General features: G+C 33.3%; 1 protein-coding gene across 1 annotated transcript; it reads right to left on the reverse strand.

Annotated features, from left to right (window-relative positions):
• Window positions 1–8,382: 8,382 nt before the first annotated feature.
• LOC127718872 (uncharacterized) lies at window positions 8,383–14,490 on the reverse strand. Its single transcript, XM_052224923.1, has 2 exons — window positions 12,254–14,490; window positions 8,383–9,098 (listed from the first exon to the last, which is right to left on the reverse strand). Exons 1-2 carry the CDS (start codon window positions 14,408–14,410, stop codon window positions 8,523–8,525), a joined length of 2,733 nt encoding a protein of 910 aa, XP_052080883.1. The 5' UTR covers window positions 14,411–14,490; the 3' UTR covers window positions 8,383–8,522.
• Between the last annotated feature and the right edge of the window lie 3,588 nt (window positions 14,491–18,078).

The following is an 18,078-nucleotide window of genomic DNA, read 5'->3' on the forward strand; positions in this document are numbered from 1 at the left end:
CATGTAAATGTTGCCAATCTTTCAAAGTAAATGAACACTGACTATAGGTGCAGGGAGACATAATCTCCTTTGGAATGAACAATACTAATTTAAAATGCTTACACAACTGCATACAACATATCAATGCCTTGTTAGAAGTGGACTTTCCCTTACACTGACCTTATCACTGAATTTAAAATTTAAACTTATGTAAAACTTTCAAAGGCAATTAACCATTACTTGGGAATACACTGTGTATCATCGCCACCGGAAATTGGGTACTAACGAAGCGGAGAGAAATGGAAAAAAAAGTAAACAAGGTAAGAATTCATTCAATTTAAAGCATTTCTACTGATTTGACGTGGGTACCGCTTAAGAAATGATTTTCTGATATATAATTCTTTAAATTATTAGGCCGATAAGTACAAAATTAAGACAAGATTTTGTGTTATACTCAAGAACTTGCCACTTAGTACCTGAATATTTCGAGGTCGATCGTCCTCTGTCGCCCCATTGGCAAGATATTCAACTGTTTTTCATTATTTTTCCAGACACTTTTTTAGATTATTATAGTGTGGTATCATATTTTCTGAAATTTGTTGTCAAAATGAACGTTTTTAAGGAATATAGACCATAAAAAATAAAGTCTAGGGTACGGCAACTTGCTCATGTTGACAAATTTACTGTATGGCAACTTTTTTTCAACTGTATGGCAACTTGCTAATTTCAAAATATTTATTTGCCGTCTTTTTAAAGAAAATAAAGTATTAGGTTCAAATATCTAATTATGCATTTGATAAAAATACAATTCGCTTGACACCATTTAAGATGTATACACAATATAAGGCTTGAACACAGTCTTATTACATCTTTTACATACACGTACCTGATGTATACAATATGAATACGGCATATACAAAAGCTGGCAAATGTTGTAACTTTCGGAAAGGCATGTCACTGTTTTACTAACCTGTTGTTCTGCCCTGACGTAGCGTTAAATGTTACCCATGTCCGTCCGACCCCTCTCTCTCGTCCGTCCAGAAAGTCCCAATAATTGGTTTCCGTTCTCTAACTTTAGTATGCCTTAACCAAATGTTTTAAAACTTACACGAAATGCTTATCACCACAAAACACAGATCAAGTTATAAATTGGGTAGCGTCACTGTTACCGTTCTTGAGTTATGCCCTTTGATAAATGAAAAAAAGCTAAAGCTGTCGTTTCTGTTCTCAAACTTTAGATTGCCTCAACCAAATGTTTTAACCATACAACATTAGTCAGCATTTGCATATAAGTGATGAACATTTCGGGGATGGGTTGTGGGTGGAGGGAAGGAAGGAGGTAATGGCAGGAGAATTTTTCCGCATTGAATATTTAGAACCATTAAGTGAATGAATTCTCTTTCAACTTTCAGATAAAATGAAATATAAATGAATTATCATTCTCTGCAAAAAAAAAATTGTATTGCTACACCACGGCACCATGTTAAGGGAGGTTTGAGTGCTCACAAACATGTTTAAGCCCGCCTCAATATATATGTGTCTGTCCCCCTGGTCAGGAACATGTAATATAGCGGCTGTCGTTAGTTGCTGCCTGACATATTTGTTTATGATTTTGTCATAAATCAGGCAATTTTGATACGGTATGGGTTTTGTTCATTGTGAAGTGTATAGTAACCAATAGTTGGTCAAATCTATTTCATTTGGACTTTGTTTGAAAGTCCTCTCAGTGAAAACCGTTCCACGTCTCCTTTTTCAATTAATGTTATTGTCTTATTTGTAAAAGGCAGATACAGCCAATATATTAGAATAAAGAACATTAATTTTCTAAAAAAAAACTTCATCTCTATATAGTAAGAAATGAACAAGCTCGGTGGCTTACACTGTTTAAATTCAAAAAAAATATTAACCTTAGATTAATCATTTTTGGAAAGAATGAAAGAAGAATCCGATACAAGGGATACAAATCCGGCTGTGGCTACGGCATAAACTATTTATATAAACTTTCTACATGTACTTGAGAATAAAGATGACATTGTATGAAGTTTTTTTTGGTTGTCATCTTAATATTATATACTTATTAATACAATTAACAAAAGCTAGCATCTTCGACTTGTAAATTTAAAGAATTATAATGAAATAACAACTTATAAGGACAGGTTGAAATATTTTTGAATCCTGATGGTGCATACTCATAAATTCTTTTGGAAAAATCCACGTAAATTTAAATGTTGATTTGATAGCGTTCAATTATTTATTCGCCCTCGTAAACAGTTTTGTTAAAATACCGAAATCGGTAAAATCGGTAAGTCGGGAACACCTTTTTACATTCCGGCGTGCTTAAGTTGCACTTTTTTCTTCTTATTAAGAAAAATGATTTTAATTTAAGCATCTATCTAAAGATTAGATTATTTACACACACACACACAAATAGGCTTACTGTTGATTTTGAAACTCTATGAATTCAAATTTATATTCAACCAAACAGATAGACCGAGATCAGTGGCGGATCCAGAACTTTTCATAAAAGGGGGGGGGGGGGGGGGGGGGGGGGGGGGGCTCCAGTCATGCTTCAGTGATTCCCTATATAATCAACCAAATTTTTCATGGTTGATTATATAGGGAATCACTGCCCCCCCCCCCCCCCCCCCCCCCCCTGGATCCGCCTATGGAGATCCATACCTTGTTAAGTTTCAAAACAGAGAAGGTGTGTTTGAAAACAAATAATCACGTACTGCTATATCTTTTAAGGCAAATGCAAGTCTTACTTGTATTAATTATATAATTTTAATTGGGACAATATCACATAAACAATTTACTGAGAAATATTATACATAGTAATCATGAAAATGTACTACTGTAACAATGAAAATTCGGACGAATACACTCCTTTTTCACTACCCCTCCATCTACTCCTTTAAGTTTAAGCCAAACAGCCTTAGCAACAGTCTTTTATTATTTTTTCCCTGTAAATAAAAAGATTGATTGAATTTACTTAAACTAAAAAAAAATGCAATCTTATTTTCAATAAGAAACAAGAAAATTAATTCGAAACACAATTCATGATTTATTTCTCCTAATTTTCAATGAAAACAAAGTATTTTCTTCACTCTTCTTTTAACAAATTATTCATTTCAGAAATTTAAAAAATAAACAATAAACAATGTTGAAGACCGTACCTTGACCTATAATGGTTTACTTTTATAAATTGTGACTTGGATGAAGAGTTGTCTCATTGGCACTCATACCACATCTTCCTATATCTATTTAACCCAGCACATTCTTTATGTGTCTGTCCGAAGCCACGAGCCTGTAGTTTGGTGGTTGTCGTTGGTTCATCTCTATCATATTTGTTATTTTTCGTAAATTGTTTTGTTATGAGTTAGGCCGTTAGTTTTCTTGTTGAATCCTTCCACAAGTTTCATGTCGGGGCTTTTTATAGCCGACTGTAAGGTACGATTTTTCGTTGTTGAAGGCCAAACGATAGCATATAATTGCTTACATACACTTTATTTGACCCTGGTGGATAGTTATCTTATTTGCAATCTTACAACATCTCCACTGTTTATATTAAAAAAAAAACCAGCAACAACAAAAGATGAATGGTCGGTTTATTTTATTGAACTTACAAAATTTCACCCTGACAACAAATAAGACAACAGTCGTTAGTATTATAACAATATATGAATGTATTTAGGATAATATGGTTGAAAAAAACCTTTTTGTCTTTAAAAACACAAAGTCAAACAGAGGTACGCAACGACGACTTCTGAACGAAATTAACGGCATATATTTTATAATATTTGATAAGTAGTTTATTTTGTATATTTGTAAGCCGGTAAAGCTTTGATACAGCCAAAATTTCGTCACTTGATATTATCTAAACAGTGATTAATTTCATCTTAAAATTACAATATATTGCAAGACGCCGTATAGACAAAAGTTGTTATTTTTGCAATTCGCCGTACAACGTCCTGCAATTCGCCGTACAATAAACAAACAATGTTTTGGTCCATATTCTTTAAAAACATCTTTATGACAACAGATTTCAGTCAATACGATGTCACACTATCATAATCTAAAAACGTATCTGGAAAAATAATGAAAAACAGTTGAATATCTTGCCAATGGGGCGACAGAGGACAATCGACCTCGAAATTTTCAGGTACTAAGTGGCTAGCTTTGGAGTATAACACAAAATATTGTCTTAATTTTGTACTTATCGGCCTAATAATTTAAAGAATTATATATCAGAAAATCATTTCTTAAGCGGTACCCTCGTCAAATCAGTAGAAATGCTTTAAATCGAATGAATTCTTACCTTGTTTACTTTTTTTTCCATTTCTCTCCGCTTCGTTAGTACCCAATTTCCGGTGGCGATGATACACAGTGGAATATACTGGGTCATATTAAAATTCCATGGAAATGAGATGTGCTAATGTTAATACAAATGCAAACCAAATATCATTGACTTGCCATTAGTTGTTCTCTTCAAATGACATAATCACAAACTTTAGAAAAATGTTGACGCCGCCGTTGCTAGAAACAACACATACAACTCTCGACTCCGCGACTTTGTCGAGTCGAGACATAAAAAACCCTGAGAATATGGGTTATTATAGGATCAGCACATAAACAACTGCTTGTTAAGGAGGGACCTTACAGCATGAAATACTAGGAATTTACACAGTTGGTCTTTTACAGTGTTCTATTTTTGAGACATTGATGCAACACTGCATGTTAACATATTTAGACATTAAACGTTGTATATTGAATTATATATATATAACTAGATCCATACACGGATCGGATCCTCAATATTTTACACAAAAAAAAAAGGAAATGTTGAGTTAATCGTATGAGAGATCACACCAACAACCGAAGTTTTACAACAAGAAATATTTTTGAAATCAGCATACGGTTTTGTTTATGTAAATGTACGTTTTCAGTAGGCAATAAATGCGGCCCATGCTCCGATCTTTAACAATTGAAACAATATTTACCAACACTATTTTCAAATGGGGAAAACATATAAAAACATATAACAAGGATGAAATACAGGCTGCAAGCTTGGGACCACACCTTAGATATGTGTCCGGATGAAAAATCGTTTTGAATTTAATCATAAAAAAATGTAGTCAAGGTCAAAGGATAAGGTCATGTTCTAAATTTAGATTTTGGTTTCTCCACAGAAATCGTATAAGATATCGACCAAATGTATTTTATTAAATTATTAGCTAAGACATGTCGTAACATATGAATTTTAGTTGAAAGGATAAGTTAACATTTAATGGGAGTTTCTCTTCTCTTTTATCTAAAATTAGCTGTAAGGTGATATAATTCATTAACCATAGATAGTAGAGACCTAGGGTATTTTGATTTGAGGCCCCTGCTTTATAACCTTGAAATTGAGGTCAAAGTCGAAGTTTAATTTGATGTTCTAGATTTTGAACTTTGTTGTAACTTCTTATTGGCACATGACAAAGTCAAAGAGTATTTTACATTGGGTTGCAGATATATGACCTTGAAGAAGGTCAACTGGAAGTGACCTTTTGTTGAAATAATTACGGTTGACATACTTTGGTAGGCCTGCTACGAATGATTCCGACAAAAAAGGTAGGCGTGTTATACACCATTGTGTGAATAAATCAATTTAGATTTACGGCATAACAAGTTTTAGTGGGGTTGACAACCGAGAAATCGAAATATAATGGAATTTCGCGACCGGGTGACATTTAAAAAAAATGAGAGTTAAGTACCTTGTGTTATATTAAGGAATATAAGAATTTTTTTTCTGAAATAAGTGCCTGTGGAAAGACCTTTTGATTTTGTTTTGATCATTATTTTTTTTTCTTCTGCCATATTTTTTCTTGCGTGTAATTTTTGTTTCACAACATGTCGCTTAGATATTTGGTATATGTTATCATACAGTTTATGTGTTTTTCATTTTGACCCTTCTAAACCGAACATTTTTCATTGGAAGAGTTATCTCCCCGAACACAGTTTATCTTGTGTGCACGTCTCCTTTGCAACCGTAAAAGAAATCGACAAATTTATTTTTCCAAATTGCTCGTTAAATCCTCAGGATGCTCCAGTAAATTTCAACAACCCAACCAAAGCGATACTGACACTCCATATGAGAGTTGTTTCCCCTTTTGTTTTGGTTGTTGAAAACAAGAGATGGTACATTCAGTCCAATACGATCTGATAATATCTAAAAGGAGAAATTGCCCCATAAATACTAAAATTTAAGGTAAATTGAGTATTACTTCATTCTGGTACATGATAAAGCCATAGGGTAGTTTGCAAAAGGTTGGGTTACAAATGATCTTAAAAATATCAACCGGAAATGACCTTAAGCAGACCAGAAGTAGCTTTATTTGCACTAATGAAAGGGAAAAATACTTACAATCAGCATACTGTAATCTTTAAATGACACCGGAAGTCACCTTTTGTGAACAGGAAGTAGCTTTATATCTCCCTTATTTGAAAAAAAAAATATACAGAACCCATATATTTTCGGAATCGGTTTTAAGTATGCTATTCTATGGAACCAAATGTGAACTTCTGTAAACCGGAAGTGTCCGACTATCTCTCTTATTCAAGGCTTAAGTGTAAAGAAACCAAATATATTTGGAATCAGTGTAAATAAAGCTATCCTATGAGGCCAGAAAAGACATTTTCTGAACCGGAAGTAGCAAATTATCTCCCTTATTTCAGACAAAAGTATAAAGAAACAACTTTTTGAATCAGTATGAAAAAACCTATGATTGGACGCCAATAGTAAATTCGAGTTAACTGGAAGTAGCTTCTTATCAATTATTTTGAAAATTTAATGTAGAAAGACCTTCAATTATTACTATTTTCCTTCCTCGAATCTAATTTCTTGCATATTAATTTGGGCTTTGCAAGATGTTGCTTTGATATTTGGTATATAATATCGAACAGTTATTGCACTTCTGAACCTCACCCTTTTTAACAGGATTCTTTTTTGTAAGAGTCATTTCCCTGAATACTATTTTTCTTGCTGCCGCTACTCCTCTGCAATCGTAAAAGAAACCAACAAATTTGTTTTTCCAAATTGCTCGTTATATCCTCAAGATATTGTCATTTTTACCTAAGTGAGCTGGAGACTCCACATGAGAGTTATTTTCCTTAATGTATTCAACATATTTGAAATGTAATTGTAACTAAAAAGAAGTCTTGTAAACTCTTACCGTTAAAGATACCTAGGGTCGTTTGGTTTAAGGTCCAAGAACTACCAAAAAAAAGAAGAGGTGAAGATCATAAGTCAAGTTCATGTTCTAAATTTTGACCATTGCTTATTATTGCTTATTATCAAGAAACAATAAATGATACCGAAAACAGTTTTTTTTTCCAATTGTTATTTGCATTATGTCGTAACTGCAACACTTTCAAATCTAAATAGTACAGCGACAATTTATAGTTTTCTTCCCTGGAATGTTTGAAATAAGCTATATAAGATAATCCATAATCTGTACATGGAGACCTCTGATCTTTCGATTTGCGAATGTTGTCTAATGACCTTGAAATTGAGGCCATATTCACAGGTAAATTTGACATTCTATATTTTGACCTTTGTTATAACTTCATATAAATACACGATTAAGACATAGGGTCTTTTGCATTAGGAAGGATATATATAACCTTAAAATCTTAACCGGAAGAAACCTTATGTTACCCAGAACCAGCCATTTTTGCACTAATTTAATGTTAAAGTATCTAGAATACCATATATTTTGGATTCAGTGTCAAATAACTTATCATGTTAAACCGGAAATGACATTTCTCTAACAAGAAGTAGCATCTTATCACTCTTAATTCAAGCAAAAGTATATAAACACTATATATTTTTGAATCAGCGAAAGCAAGCTATGGTCTGACATTTGAAATGACATTTTAAACCGGAAGTTAACATTTTCGTATCAAAATGTGTGTATAAGTGTTTGAAAGACCTTAGATTGTGCTCTGAACAATTGGTTTTTAATTGCATTTAGTTATGTTTAATTGTATTGCGTTGTAGTCTCACTGACGCTTATCCCTATCTCTCCAGTAAAAGCATTTGACACATATGGACACCAAGTAGAAGAAGATTTTGAGATAAAAAAATATTTCCCCCCATGCGGCTGATACTTAATAACTTAACTTTTTTTATTCCAATATTGTATTAACGTTGAATTGAATGGAAATAATTGACGTCCGACCAACATGTATAAAGGGATAAACCTATAAATCGTTCGAATGCTTATCGAAACTATTTCCCCTATCTGTGATCTGAATCAGAAGTACATCTATTCACTCTCCATATGTAGACGCTTTTGTAAATATTATTTTTACAATAATCAATGAGCAGTAATCATGTCGTTATCTAAGTTGTTGTGGAAATGATAAAATAACATTTTAATTGTCGTAAGATGTGTTCCTTTTTACTGAAATACTGAGCAAAAATACTCTCAGGTACAAGTATAATTCAAAATAAAATAAGAAATTAATGCAAATCAAGAATTAAAGAACTACTTCAAATGTTATATTATTTGATAATCAAAGATAAATATTCCTTCGTCACAACCAATCCACAAAAAGCCAAGATCTGTTAATGCCAACGAGTTTACAGTTTTATCTTGCACTTCCTCAATATTGAATGTATCTATGAAATCTCCACTCTGGTCTAGAAGACACACGTTATCCAAGTTTTTATTTGAAGGCTTACTTATATTTTGAGAATATATGAGAATGTTGCCTTGTAAATCACAGACAAATGTATGATGGCATTCCATTTTGAAGATGTCATTTCCTGAAAACCTGTTTTTCTGTATACCGTTCCGATTCAGCATGGTGATCGATTTTGTTTCTGGATCAGATACGACTATATCAGTGTTAGAATTTTTTAAGACTCGAAGTGGATGAGAAAACAAAATTTCGTGTGTCAGATTTCTAACATCCAGCGTTTCAGAGACTGAATATTTCTTTATGCAATCAACAGAAGCAACACCTATTGGTATATCAAACGTTTGTTGATTCTGACAGACTATTAATGTATTATCAAGTATGTCAAATGCTAGTCCGAGGGGGAAAAAGTCACAGTCGACAAAAGCTGATATCTGACAAAAATAAAAAAAAGGTCATATTAGTAACGTAAAATTACAAAATTAACCATAATCATTTTGAAACTAATGAAGCACCATTGTTCAGTATAGTATGACATTACGATATAGGAATTGGAGTTTACCTTCCCATTTGTTTTAAACTCGAGTACTTCTCATCAACAATGTCGCCTGAAATTTTAATATTTTTTAATTAAAAAATTAAAAACAGTGCCTATTTGAACTACTGCAATTCATTAAAAATCTGTTGCGCCAAAGAGCAAATTTTCTATCAAATGTTAATTTGTTTTCAACATTATCTTCTACGAGAATAGTCAGGGAAAAGTTATAACAAGAGTGCACACGCTGAAATGTCTCGCCTTCTTCTCTAATCATTGATATTATGTTCATAGTCCTAAATATAAAGCTTTACTACAACTATCACATACACTTAACATGATCCAAGAAAATGAGGTCAAGGTCATATAAACCAAATAAGAAATATATGTACACCTTACAATCATTCAATACAATAATTATAGTTGACCTATTGTTTATAGGTTCTAAGATACAGACTTAACCAAGAAAACTAAACATTGACCAATGAACCATGAAAATGAGGTCAAGGTCAGATGAACAATGCCAGGCAGACATGTACAGCTTGCAATCCTTCCATAAAACAAATATAGTTGACCTATTGCTTATAGTATTAGAAAAACAGACCAAATCACAAAAACTTAACACTGAGCAATGAACCGTGAAAATGAGGTCAAGGTCAAATAAAACCTGCAAGACTGACATGTACATCATAAAATATTTCCATACACCAAATATAGATGACCTATTGCATATAGTATTAGAAAAAAAGACCAAAACTCAAAAACTTAACTTTGACCACTGAACCATGAAAATGAGGTCAAGGTTAGAAGACACCTGCCAGCTAGACATGTACACCTTAAATCATTCTATACACCAATTATAGTAGACCTATTGCGTACAGTATAAGAAAAACAGACCATAACACAAAAACTTAACTATAACCACTGAACCATGAAAATGAGGTCAAGGTCAGATGACACCTGCCAGTTGGACATGTACACCTTACAGTCCTTCCATACACCGAATATGCTAGACCTATTGCTTCTAGTATCTGAGATATGGACTTGACCACCAAAACTTAACCTTGTTCATTGATCCATAAAACGAGGTCGAGGTCAAGTGAAAACTGTCTGACGGGCATGAGGACCTTGCAAGGTACACACATACCAAATATAGTTATCCTATTACTCATAATAAGAGAGAAATTAACATTACAAAAAATCTTAACTTTTTTTTCAAGTAGTCACTGAACCATGAAAATGAGGTCAAGGACAATGGACATGTGACAGATGGAAACTTCGTAACATAAGGCATCTATATACAAAGTATGAAGCATCCATGTCTTCCACCTTCTAAAATATAAAGCTTTTAAGAAGTTAGCTAACGCCACCGCCGCCGTAGCCGCCGCCGCCGGATCACTATCCCTATGTCGAGCTTTCTGCGAAAAAGTCGCAGGCTCGACAAAAACGAAACGGATCTAACCACTTTTGTCTCCCCTGAAATCAAAAGGATCAATGAATAAAGTCAAATAAGAAATTAATTCCACATCGCCATTTTCAGTTAACTAAGTTGGTCAATCATTTCACTATGTCATAATTTCACCCTAATTAAGAACATCGATTGTTTTTGTAATATTTTAACATGTTACTACAAAGGTGTAAAATGCCATATTGTTCCAAATGGCCTACTATTGACACAATTATGGCATTAATAAACAATTACATTGCTTCGATTCTACAGCCTGTGTTACATAGATATATGAAGCTGAAATTTGGCTTATAACTAAAATATCGAGATACAGATTGCATATGAGTTTCCTTCTACTTAACGTTCTTTGACCTATTTATGGAAATTTAATCAAGGACATCTATTAACATAACAATTTTCATATCCGTCTTAGCTGATATTAAAACTGATAGTTACTTTGCAACTGTGTAATAGTTAGTTACATATAACATATAAACTCGTGTTGATTGACCTACGTTTGACCCAATCATTGGCAATTAACTGACAATTTCATTAAGATAAGTGGTTTTGTCCCCGTTTTGCATCTTCTTTCATGATACATATCTGATATGTTGGTTATAATTGTATGGTTATTTTCATAACATTTTAATGTTTTAATATGACTTGAACTGCACCAGATGGGAATTTCGACAATAAATGTCTTTTCAATGATGCTCGCGGACGCAATATTTCAAAATCCGAAACTTATTCAAACATTAAAGAGCTCATCAAACCAAAAAGACAAAAAGTATAGCAAAGGAAAACATTATCAGTTTATTCCTAAGAGGACATACTCCTGGCCATTTTATATCCATTTGATGAGAGATAATTCAATGAAGTAACAGTTTCTCCTACATTTTCAGTCCTCATTTAACCTAACGAGGGTATATTGTGTATGTATATAATGGTCATTCCTCATTAAATATTGTTGTAAAATTTTACATTCAAAGAAATACCAATATTTATCATGTTCAAAATGTCACCTATTATTCAAATTGTTTATTCAATTAACCGGACCAAATAATCCAAAAACATACCTCCCTTTGATATTACAGACACGATTAGATATTTTTCCAGTTACCCAACTTTGTTTGATAAAAGGCTACTCCTTTCAGTTTCCATTTTTTTGAATTTCTTGCTCAAAGACCAGCGGTTTAATCCCTGCCGATACTTTTTCGTACATAGATAGTTGCAAATGACACAATATGCCATGTATAATTGTAGTTTTAAATTTTTTTTTATTTTAGTGAATACATGCAAAAGAACCATAATGACTATTTATGAAAATGCACAGTAGAGCCTCCAGTATGTGTTGTTGAATATCATTTTCCTATTCCGGTTTTGTTTTCTTTGGGCGATGGTAATGGTGTTATATGGTTTTAAATTACCCTTTTGTATCTTTTCATAATTTTGGACAGTCCTTAAAATATCCTAGGTATTTAAGTGTTTCATATTAGGATTTGAAACTGGAGTCTACTTACATATCCGTTATTTTCAATTGTCTCTGTAATTTTTTGCACTAAAAAGCATGAAAATTGACTTATAAAGATCTACATAGCTTAACATACCTGACATAAATTCCTTGTGTCAATTTTAAATATTCTTCTGGTGTCTTTGCAAGAAACGTACAGAGAACCTTTATTATCATATGCCATATCTTCTCCTTCGAGTCCTATGTATATGGACTCAGTTTCTGAACCCTGGGAATCATACATTCTGATCTTCAAATCGTTTTTGCAGATAATCCAACATTTTCCATTTACATTTGGTAGGATAGTCTTTACAGAAGCAGACACCTCACCATTTATTCTTATCGGAAAATTATAAATAAACGAAAAAGGATAAAATACTGACTTTTCCCTTTGATGCTGGTGAGACGACTGCATTTTTGTTACCTTTGTTATCAATCCTTTCATTCTTGTTTTCAAAGATATCTTAGACTTTTCAGATTTTGTCAATATCGGAGGCTTTTCAGATGTCGTTTTATCATTTATTTGTCTGTACCTTTGTCGTTCAATTTCTTCTATCGTGGAATAATGATCATAGTCTTCTGGATCAAAATCTTTGCATACGGCACCACATTGAATCTCTGTCGCACAATTATCATTAAACGTACTTTCAAGGGTAGCATAATCAGAATTACTATCTATGAACACAAAATCTATATTATGTGCTCCGCTTTCATCTTCTAAACTATCACTGTTTTCAACTCGTTTTTTAATTGATTTAGTAAGTGGCCAATTTTCGTAGCGTCTGGGTTTACTTACTTTCGCATATGTGTAGTTTAGTCCTAGACCACTATCGGGTCTTACGGATTTCTGGATTATCGTGTTTGTTGTATTCAATCGTGAAGAAGCAAGTGAAAAGAATTCGTCATTTTCAGTTATATCGGTATCTACAGCAGATTCATCTAACTTTTTGATGTCCGTTTTAAGTACCTTTGCATCAGTTGGAATCTCCTCTATTCTTCTCGTGATTGGTTTAACAACTGTTGCATATACTGGTTCTTCAGTTCTATAATAGTCTTTTGAATTTTGAGTTTTTGAAAATTTGGACTTTGTAGTCATTTCTAGTGGATCAGATGGAACAGGCAATTTTGACCGTTTAGATAAATTGTCTACAGATTCATAAAGTTGATTATCATGTAAAGTTTGAAGAAATGTTTTGTTTTGTTGTGCTCGATCAAGAGAAGTTGTTCGAAACTCGTCTAAATCTTTTTGAGGATTAGAAAGTTCATAAATACCGTTTTGGATTGTATTATATTTTGACGTTAAACAAATCTCTCCTATAAGAAAAGGATGTTCCATTGCGTGACTATAATTTAATCCTGTTTTGCCTCCCATGTGCGTTTGTTTATTCAAACACGTTTCCGGTCTAGCTAATTCATATAGACTTTCTTCGATATTCATTCTAGATTCTGGTCTACTGCTTGATTGCTGTGGAACATTATCTTGTACTTGTTCATAATCCAATTGAATAAGGATATCATTTTTCTTATGAAACTCGTTCGAGCTACTTAACGAATTGATCGCTGTACTTGGAGAATATGTCCAACATGTTTCTCTCACAAACCCATCACCTAAATCGTTTTCTGACTTTCTTACCGAATTTGAAGGCAAAGTTTGTGAAAAACGCCAATTCGATTCGGATATGAACGATTTATTCTTAGTACAATTCACTTCGCGATTGATGTTTGACCTTATTGCTTGTCCTTGTGCAAGATCTAACCAGAAATCATCAAGATTTTCGAACCCTTCAGCTATGAAAGGAGTCGAAGTAATAGATGGCAAATCATTAAAGCTGTTATCTATAGTCTGTTCAAATTCCTCAGATAAAGGCTTAACACATAAAACAGTCGGTTCACTTGCTTCATACACAATATGGCCAGTAGAACAGATCGGTTTGGTCAATTGATTATATGACAGATTTCTTTCAACAGACACATCAGCAGGTACTACCAATTCTTCTCGATCCCTCTTTAACTGAGCTGCTGGTTGATGTAGTTTCGCAATACTCTTTGTATTAGCACAAACGGTGGGCAAAGACATGTCTATATCGCTAACTTCTTCATAGTCTGAAATAACGGATGGAATGGTCGGTTCCAACAGCAATGCTCCATAGATTTCGTTAGATACGGCGAATGAATCACTTTTAATGCTGGCATTGCATTTAAACATGTTTGGACTAAGATCCCTAATTTGGTTTACATTTTCGTAGGTTGCCATTATTATTCTAAATTCTTTTATCGATAAAATAAAACTAAGAAAATATTAACGACATTCGCAGAATACAGTCAACAACAAACTGACGCACACTAAGAATCATGTGCATGTTTTAGGAAGTCCGGGATTAAATATAAAGTTCGTATTAAGATCTTATAGGGATAAACATTTACACATTTCCGTTGAATGTAAGTATTGTACTTCAGTTAAACGACTTGCGAGAATGTTTCTTTCTTAAGAGGCAAACAAGTGCTAAAAAAAACCCAAATAAATAAAAAGGCAATTTTAAAGAGGAAGATGTGTTAAACGGTATAAACTGATTACTTGACAGCGACAATATCAACGAAATGGCATTGTAAGTCCTTTTATTGGGAGAATATAAAAGATTTTTAAAATGAATTAATAAATAATTAAGTAATTTCATGTTTTAGGTTATTTATACGGCAAGAAAAACCTTAATTTGCATTATCTGACTTGTGTACCATTAAAAGGTATTATTTTCTGCAAAATTTACAGAAAATGTTATCCCGTTTAACCGAAGTGGGATATTCTTTTTTTATGCCTTTAGATATAACCACGCCCAATAATTAAATTTTGGTGTGAAACGATTACATCTGATATACACAGAAGTATTAAATAAATATTTTATCTTTAATCTTGTTTAAAAAAAGAGCAATTAGTTTTGATAAAACAGGAAAAGTGTCATTGTCAGATGCAGTAAAACTAATTGCGTCTATTTCTCTGTCATCAAATTGATACCTTATATGACTCGCTCTAATTGTAACTAGTTAATTGCTTAAATCTGAACTTTTTGCTGATAAATGATAACACTTCTATGTAAGTATTAAATGTAAGCTTTTCATATATGAGGGGCATTAGCCCCGAAGATATGAGACGATTACATCTGATTGACATAGAAGTAATAAATAAATATTTTATCTTGTTCTAAAAAAGAGCAATTAGTTTTGATAAAACAGTAAAAGTGTCATTATTTCAAATTTTCCAGTAACACTTCCAGAAGATGTTTGGTAGTTGTGGATTTGGAATGAAATCTTAATTGCGTCTATTTCTCTGTCATCAAATTGGTACCTTATCACTGCTTTTGTATGGCACTATGACTCGCTGTACTATCTTTTTCTTTTTCTGGTTTAATAGCCAAAATCTGAACGTTTTGCTGATAAATGATAACACGTACTTCTATATAAATGTATTAAGATAGAGCAAAAAACTATAAAATGTTATGGTGAATGAAAAAAAAAATCAGTTCGGTAAGTAATTTTTGTCTCGCCTGCGACAAAAGTCGCAGTATGCGAGACATATAGATTACTATCCGGCGGCGGCGGCGGAGGTGGCGATGTAAACAATTTGTATAAAGCTTTACATTTAAGAAGGTATATCATGTATGAGACCTAGATGCTTCATACCTTGTATGCAGATACCTTATGTTACGAAGTTTTCGGCGTATGCCCATTGTCCATGACCTCATTTTCATGCTTCAGCGACTGCTTAAAAAAAAGAGGGCACACGCTGAAATGTCTCACCTGTTTTACTGACTTGATTTTCTGTTGAAAGTCTTAAAGATAAAGGCTTTTCTACAAGTATGACATAAACTTAACATTTCTAAAGAGACATGACAACGAGGTCAAGTTCAGATAAAAACTGCCACACAGGCATGTACACCTTACAATTATTCCGTACACCAAATTTTGTTGACCCATTGCTTATGGTAATTGAAAAACAGACCAAAACACAAAAGCTTAACTTTAACCAATGAACCATGAAAATGAGGTCAAGGTCAGATAATACTGGCTAGACAGACATGTACACCTTACAATCATTCCATACACCAATTATAGTTGACCTATTGCTATTAGAATTTGAAAAACGGATAAAAACAAAAAAAACTTAACACTGACCATAAACCATGAAAATGGGGTCAAGGTCAGATGACACCGGCTAGACAGACATGTACACTTTACAATCATTTCATAAACCAAAAATAGATGACCTATTGCTTATACATGTAGTACTTGGAAAACAGACCAAAACACAAAAACTTAACATTGACCAATGAACCATGAAAATAAGGTCAAGGTCAGATGACACCAGCTAGACAGACATGTACACCTTACAATCATTCCATACACCAAATATAGTTGACCTATTGCTTACAGTACTTGCAAAACAGACCAAAACACAAATAATTAACAATGACCAATGAACCATGAAAATGAGGTAAAGGTCAGATGAAACTTGTCAGTCTGACATGTACCCCTTACAATCATTTATACACCACATATAGTTGACCTTCTGCTTGTAGTATCTAAGAAACGGACCTAATCACATAACTTTAACCTTAACCACTGATTCATGAATTGAGGTCGAGGTCAGGTTAACCCTGTCTGACGGACATGTAGACGTTGCAAGGAACCCATATACCAAATATAGTTATACCATTACTCATAATAAGTGAGAAATTCACATGACAAAACAACTGTACAAGCAGTCGCTGAACCATGAAAATGGGGTCAAGGACAATGTGCATATGACAGACGGAAACTTCGTAACATAAGGTATCTGCATACAAGGTATGAAGCATCCAGGTCTTCTACCTTCTGAAATATAAAGCTTTATACAAATATTTTACGCCGCCGCTGGATAGTAATACCTGTGTCTCGCATACTGCGACGAAAAGGCGAGACAAAAATTACATTTGTTTTGTCATGTGAATTTCTCATTAATTATGAATAAAAGGATAACTATATTTGGTATATGGGTTCCTTGTAACGTATACATGTCTGTCAGACAAGGTTCACCAGAACTTTCTGGATTTAAATATTTGAAAGCCAAGGATGTATTAGTTGAAGAGCTATATATTCAAAAAGGACCTAAAAATGGCCAAATACATCTAAGGTCAACTTTGCCTGAGGGAGTTGAAACCTTAGTTTGTTTATAATTTCAAAATTTATAAACGGAAAATTTTAGAAAGGATTGTTATAAATCATGTCAGTACCGAAGTACTGACTTACTGAGCTGATGATACCCTCGGAGACTGATAGTTTACCATCATAGGTGTCGACCCAGTGATGGTAAAATGAAAACAACACGTTATAAATTTCATGCGTCCGAAGCGCTTTTCATTAAAGTCATATTTTAATGCTATCGAGATTATTGAGCCAATGCATGCCTATATACTAAACTAAGTCCTTTATTCACGTTTTTTCATATTTATTACGAATCTATATCGTATTATCGACATATTATATTTCATTCAGTGATTGTCGATCGCAAGCTAATTAACTCTCGAGTTTGTTGTCGAAGTTTACCGGATCGTGACATTGATAAACAATCAATACAGAGCATTGGAGCTGACAAATAAGTGAATTTTTAGCGCCATGATATTTATTTTTTTTATATTTTCCATGCGTTCCCATTTGTTAATTTAACTTTTCCTTAACAGTTTGTTTTAAATGATTTTGTATTAAATTTGCTCTTTCAGAATCAGTTATTACTTTTAACCATGAAGTGCACGTTTGTTTACATTCTTCCATCACGGTTTCCCTCCCACTTGCACTGTGCAGTGGCACGAAGTTTTAACGAGAGGTCTCGAAGTTAAGGTCAATGCATATGGGAAAATATCGGTGAATTAGTGTACGGGAATGACCATTATT

This window comes from Mytilus californianus, unplaced genomic scaffold (assembly GCF_021869535.1).
Source record: "Mytilus californianus isolate M0D057914Y unplaced genomic scaffold, xbMytCali1.0.p SCAF_10, whole genome shotgun sequence".
Lineage (NCBI taxonomy): Eukaryota > Metazoa > Mollusca > Bivalvia > Mytilida > Mytilidae > Mytilus > Mytilus californianus.

What these genes read in the sequence shown, in the direction of transcription:
- LOC127718872 (XM_052224923.1), bottom strand. Translation starts at nt 14,410, where the DNA reads ATGGCAACCTACGAAAATGTAAACCAAATTAGGGATCTTAGTCCAAAC. An exon ending in ACACAAGGAATTTATGTCAG is followed by an intron (nt 9,099 to 12,253) that starts GTATGTTAAGCT and finishes TATTTTTGTCAG; the next exon opens with ATATCAGCTTTTGTCGACTG.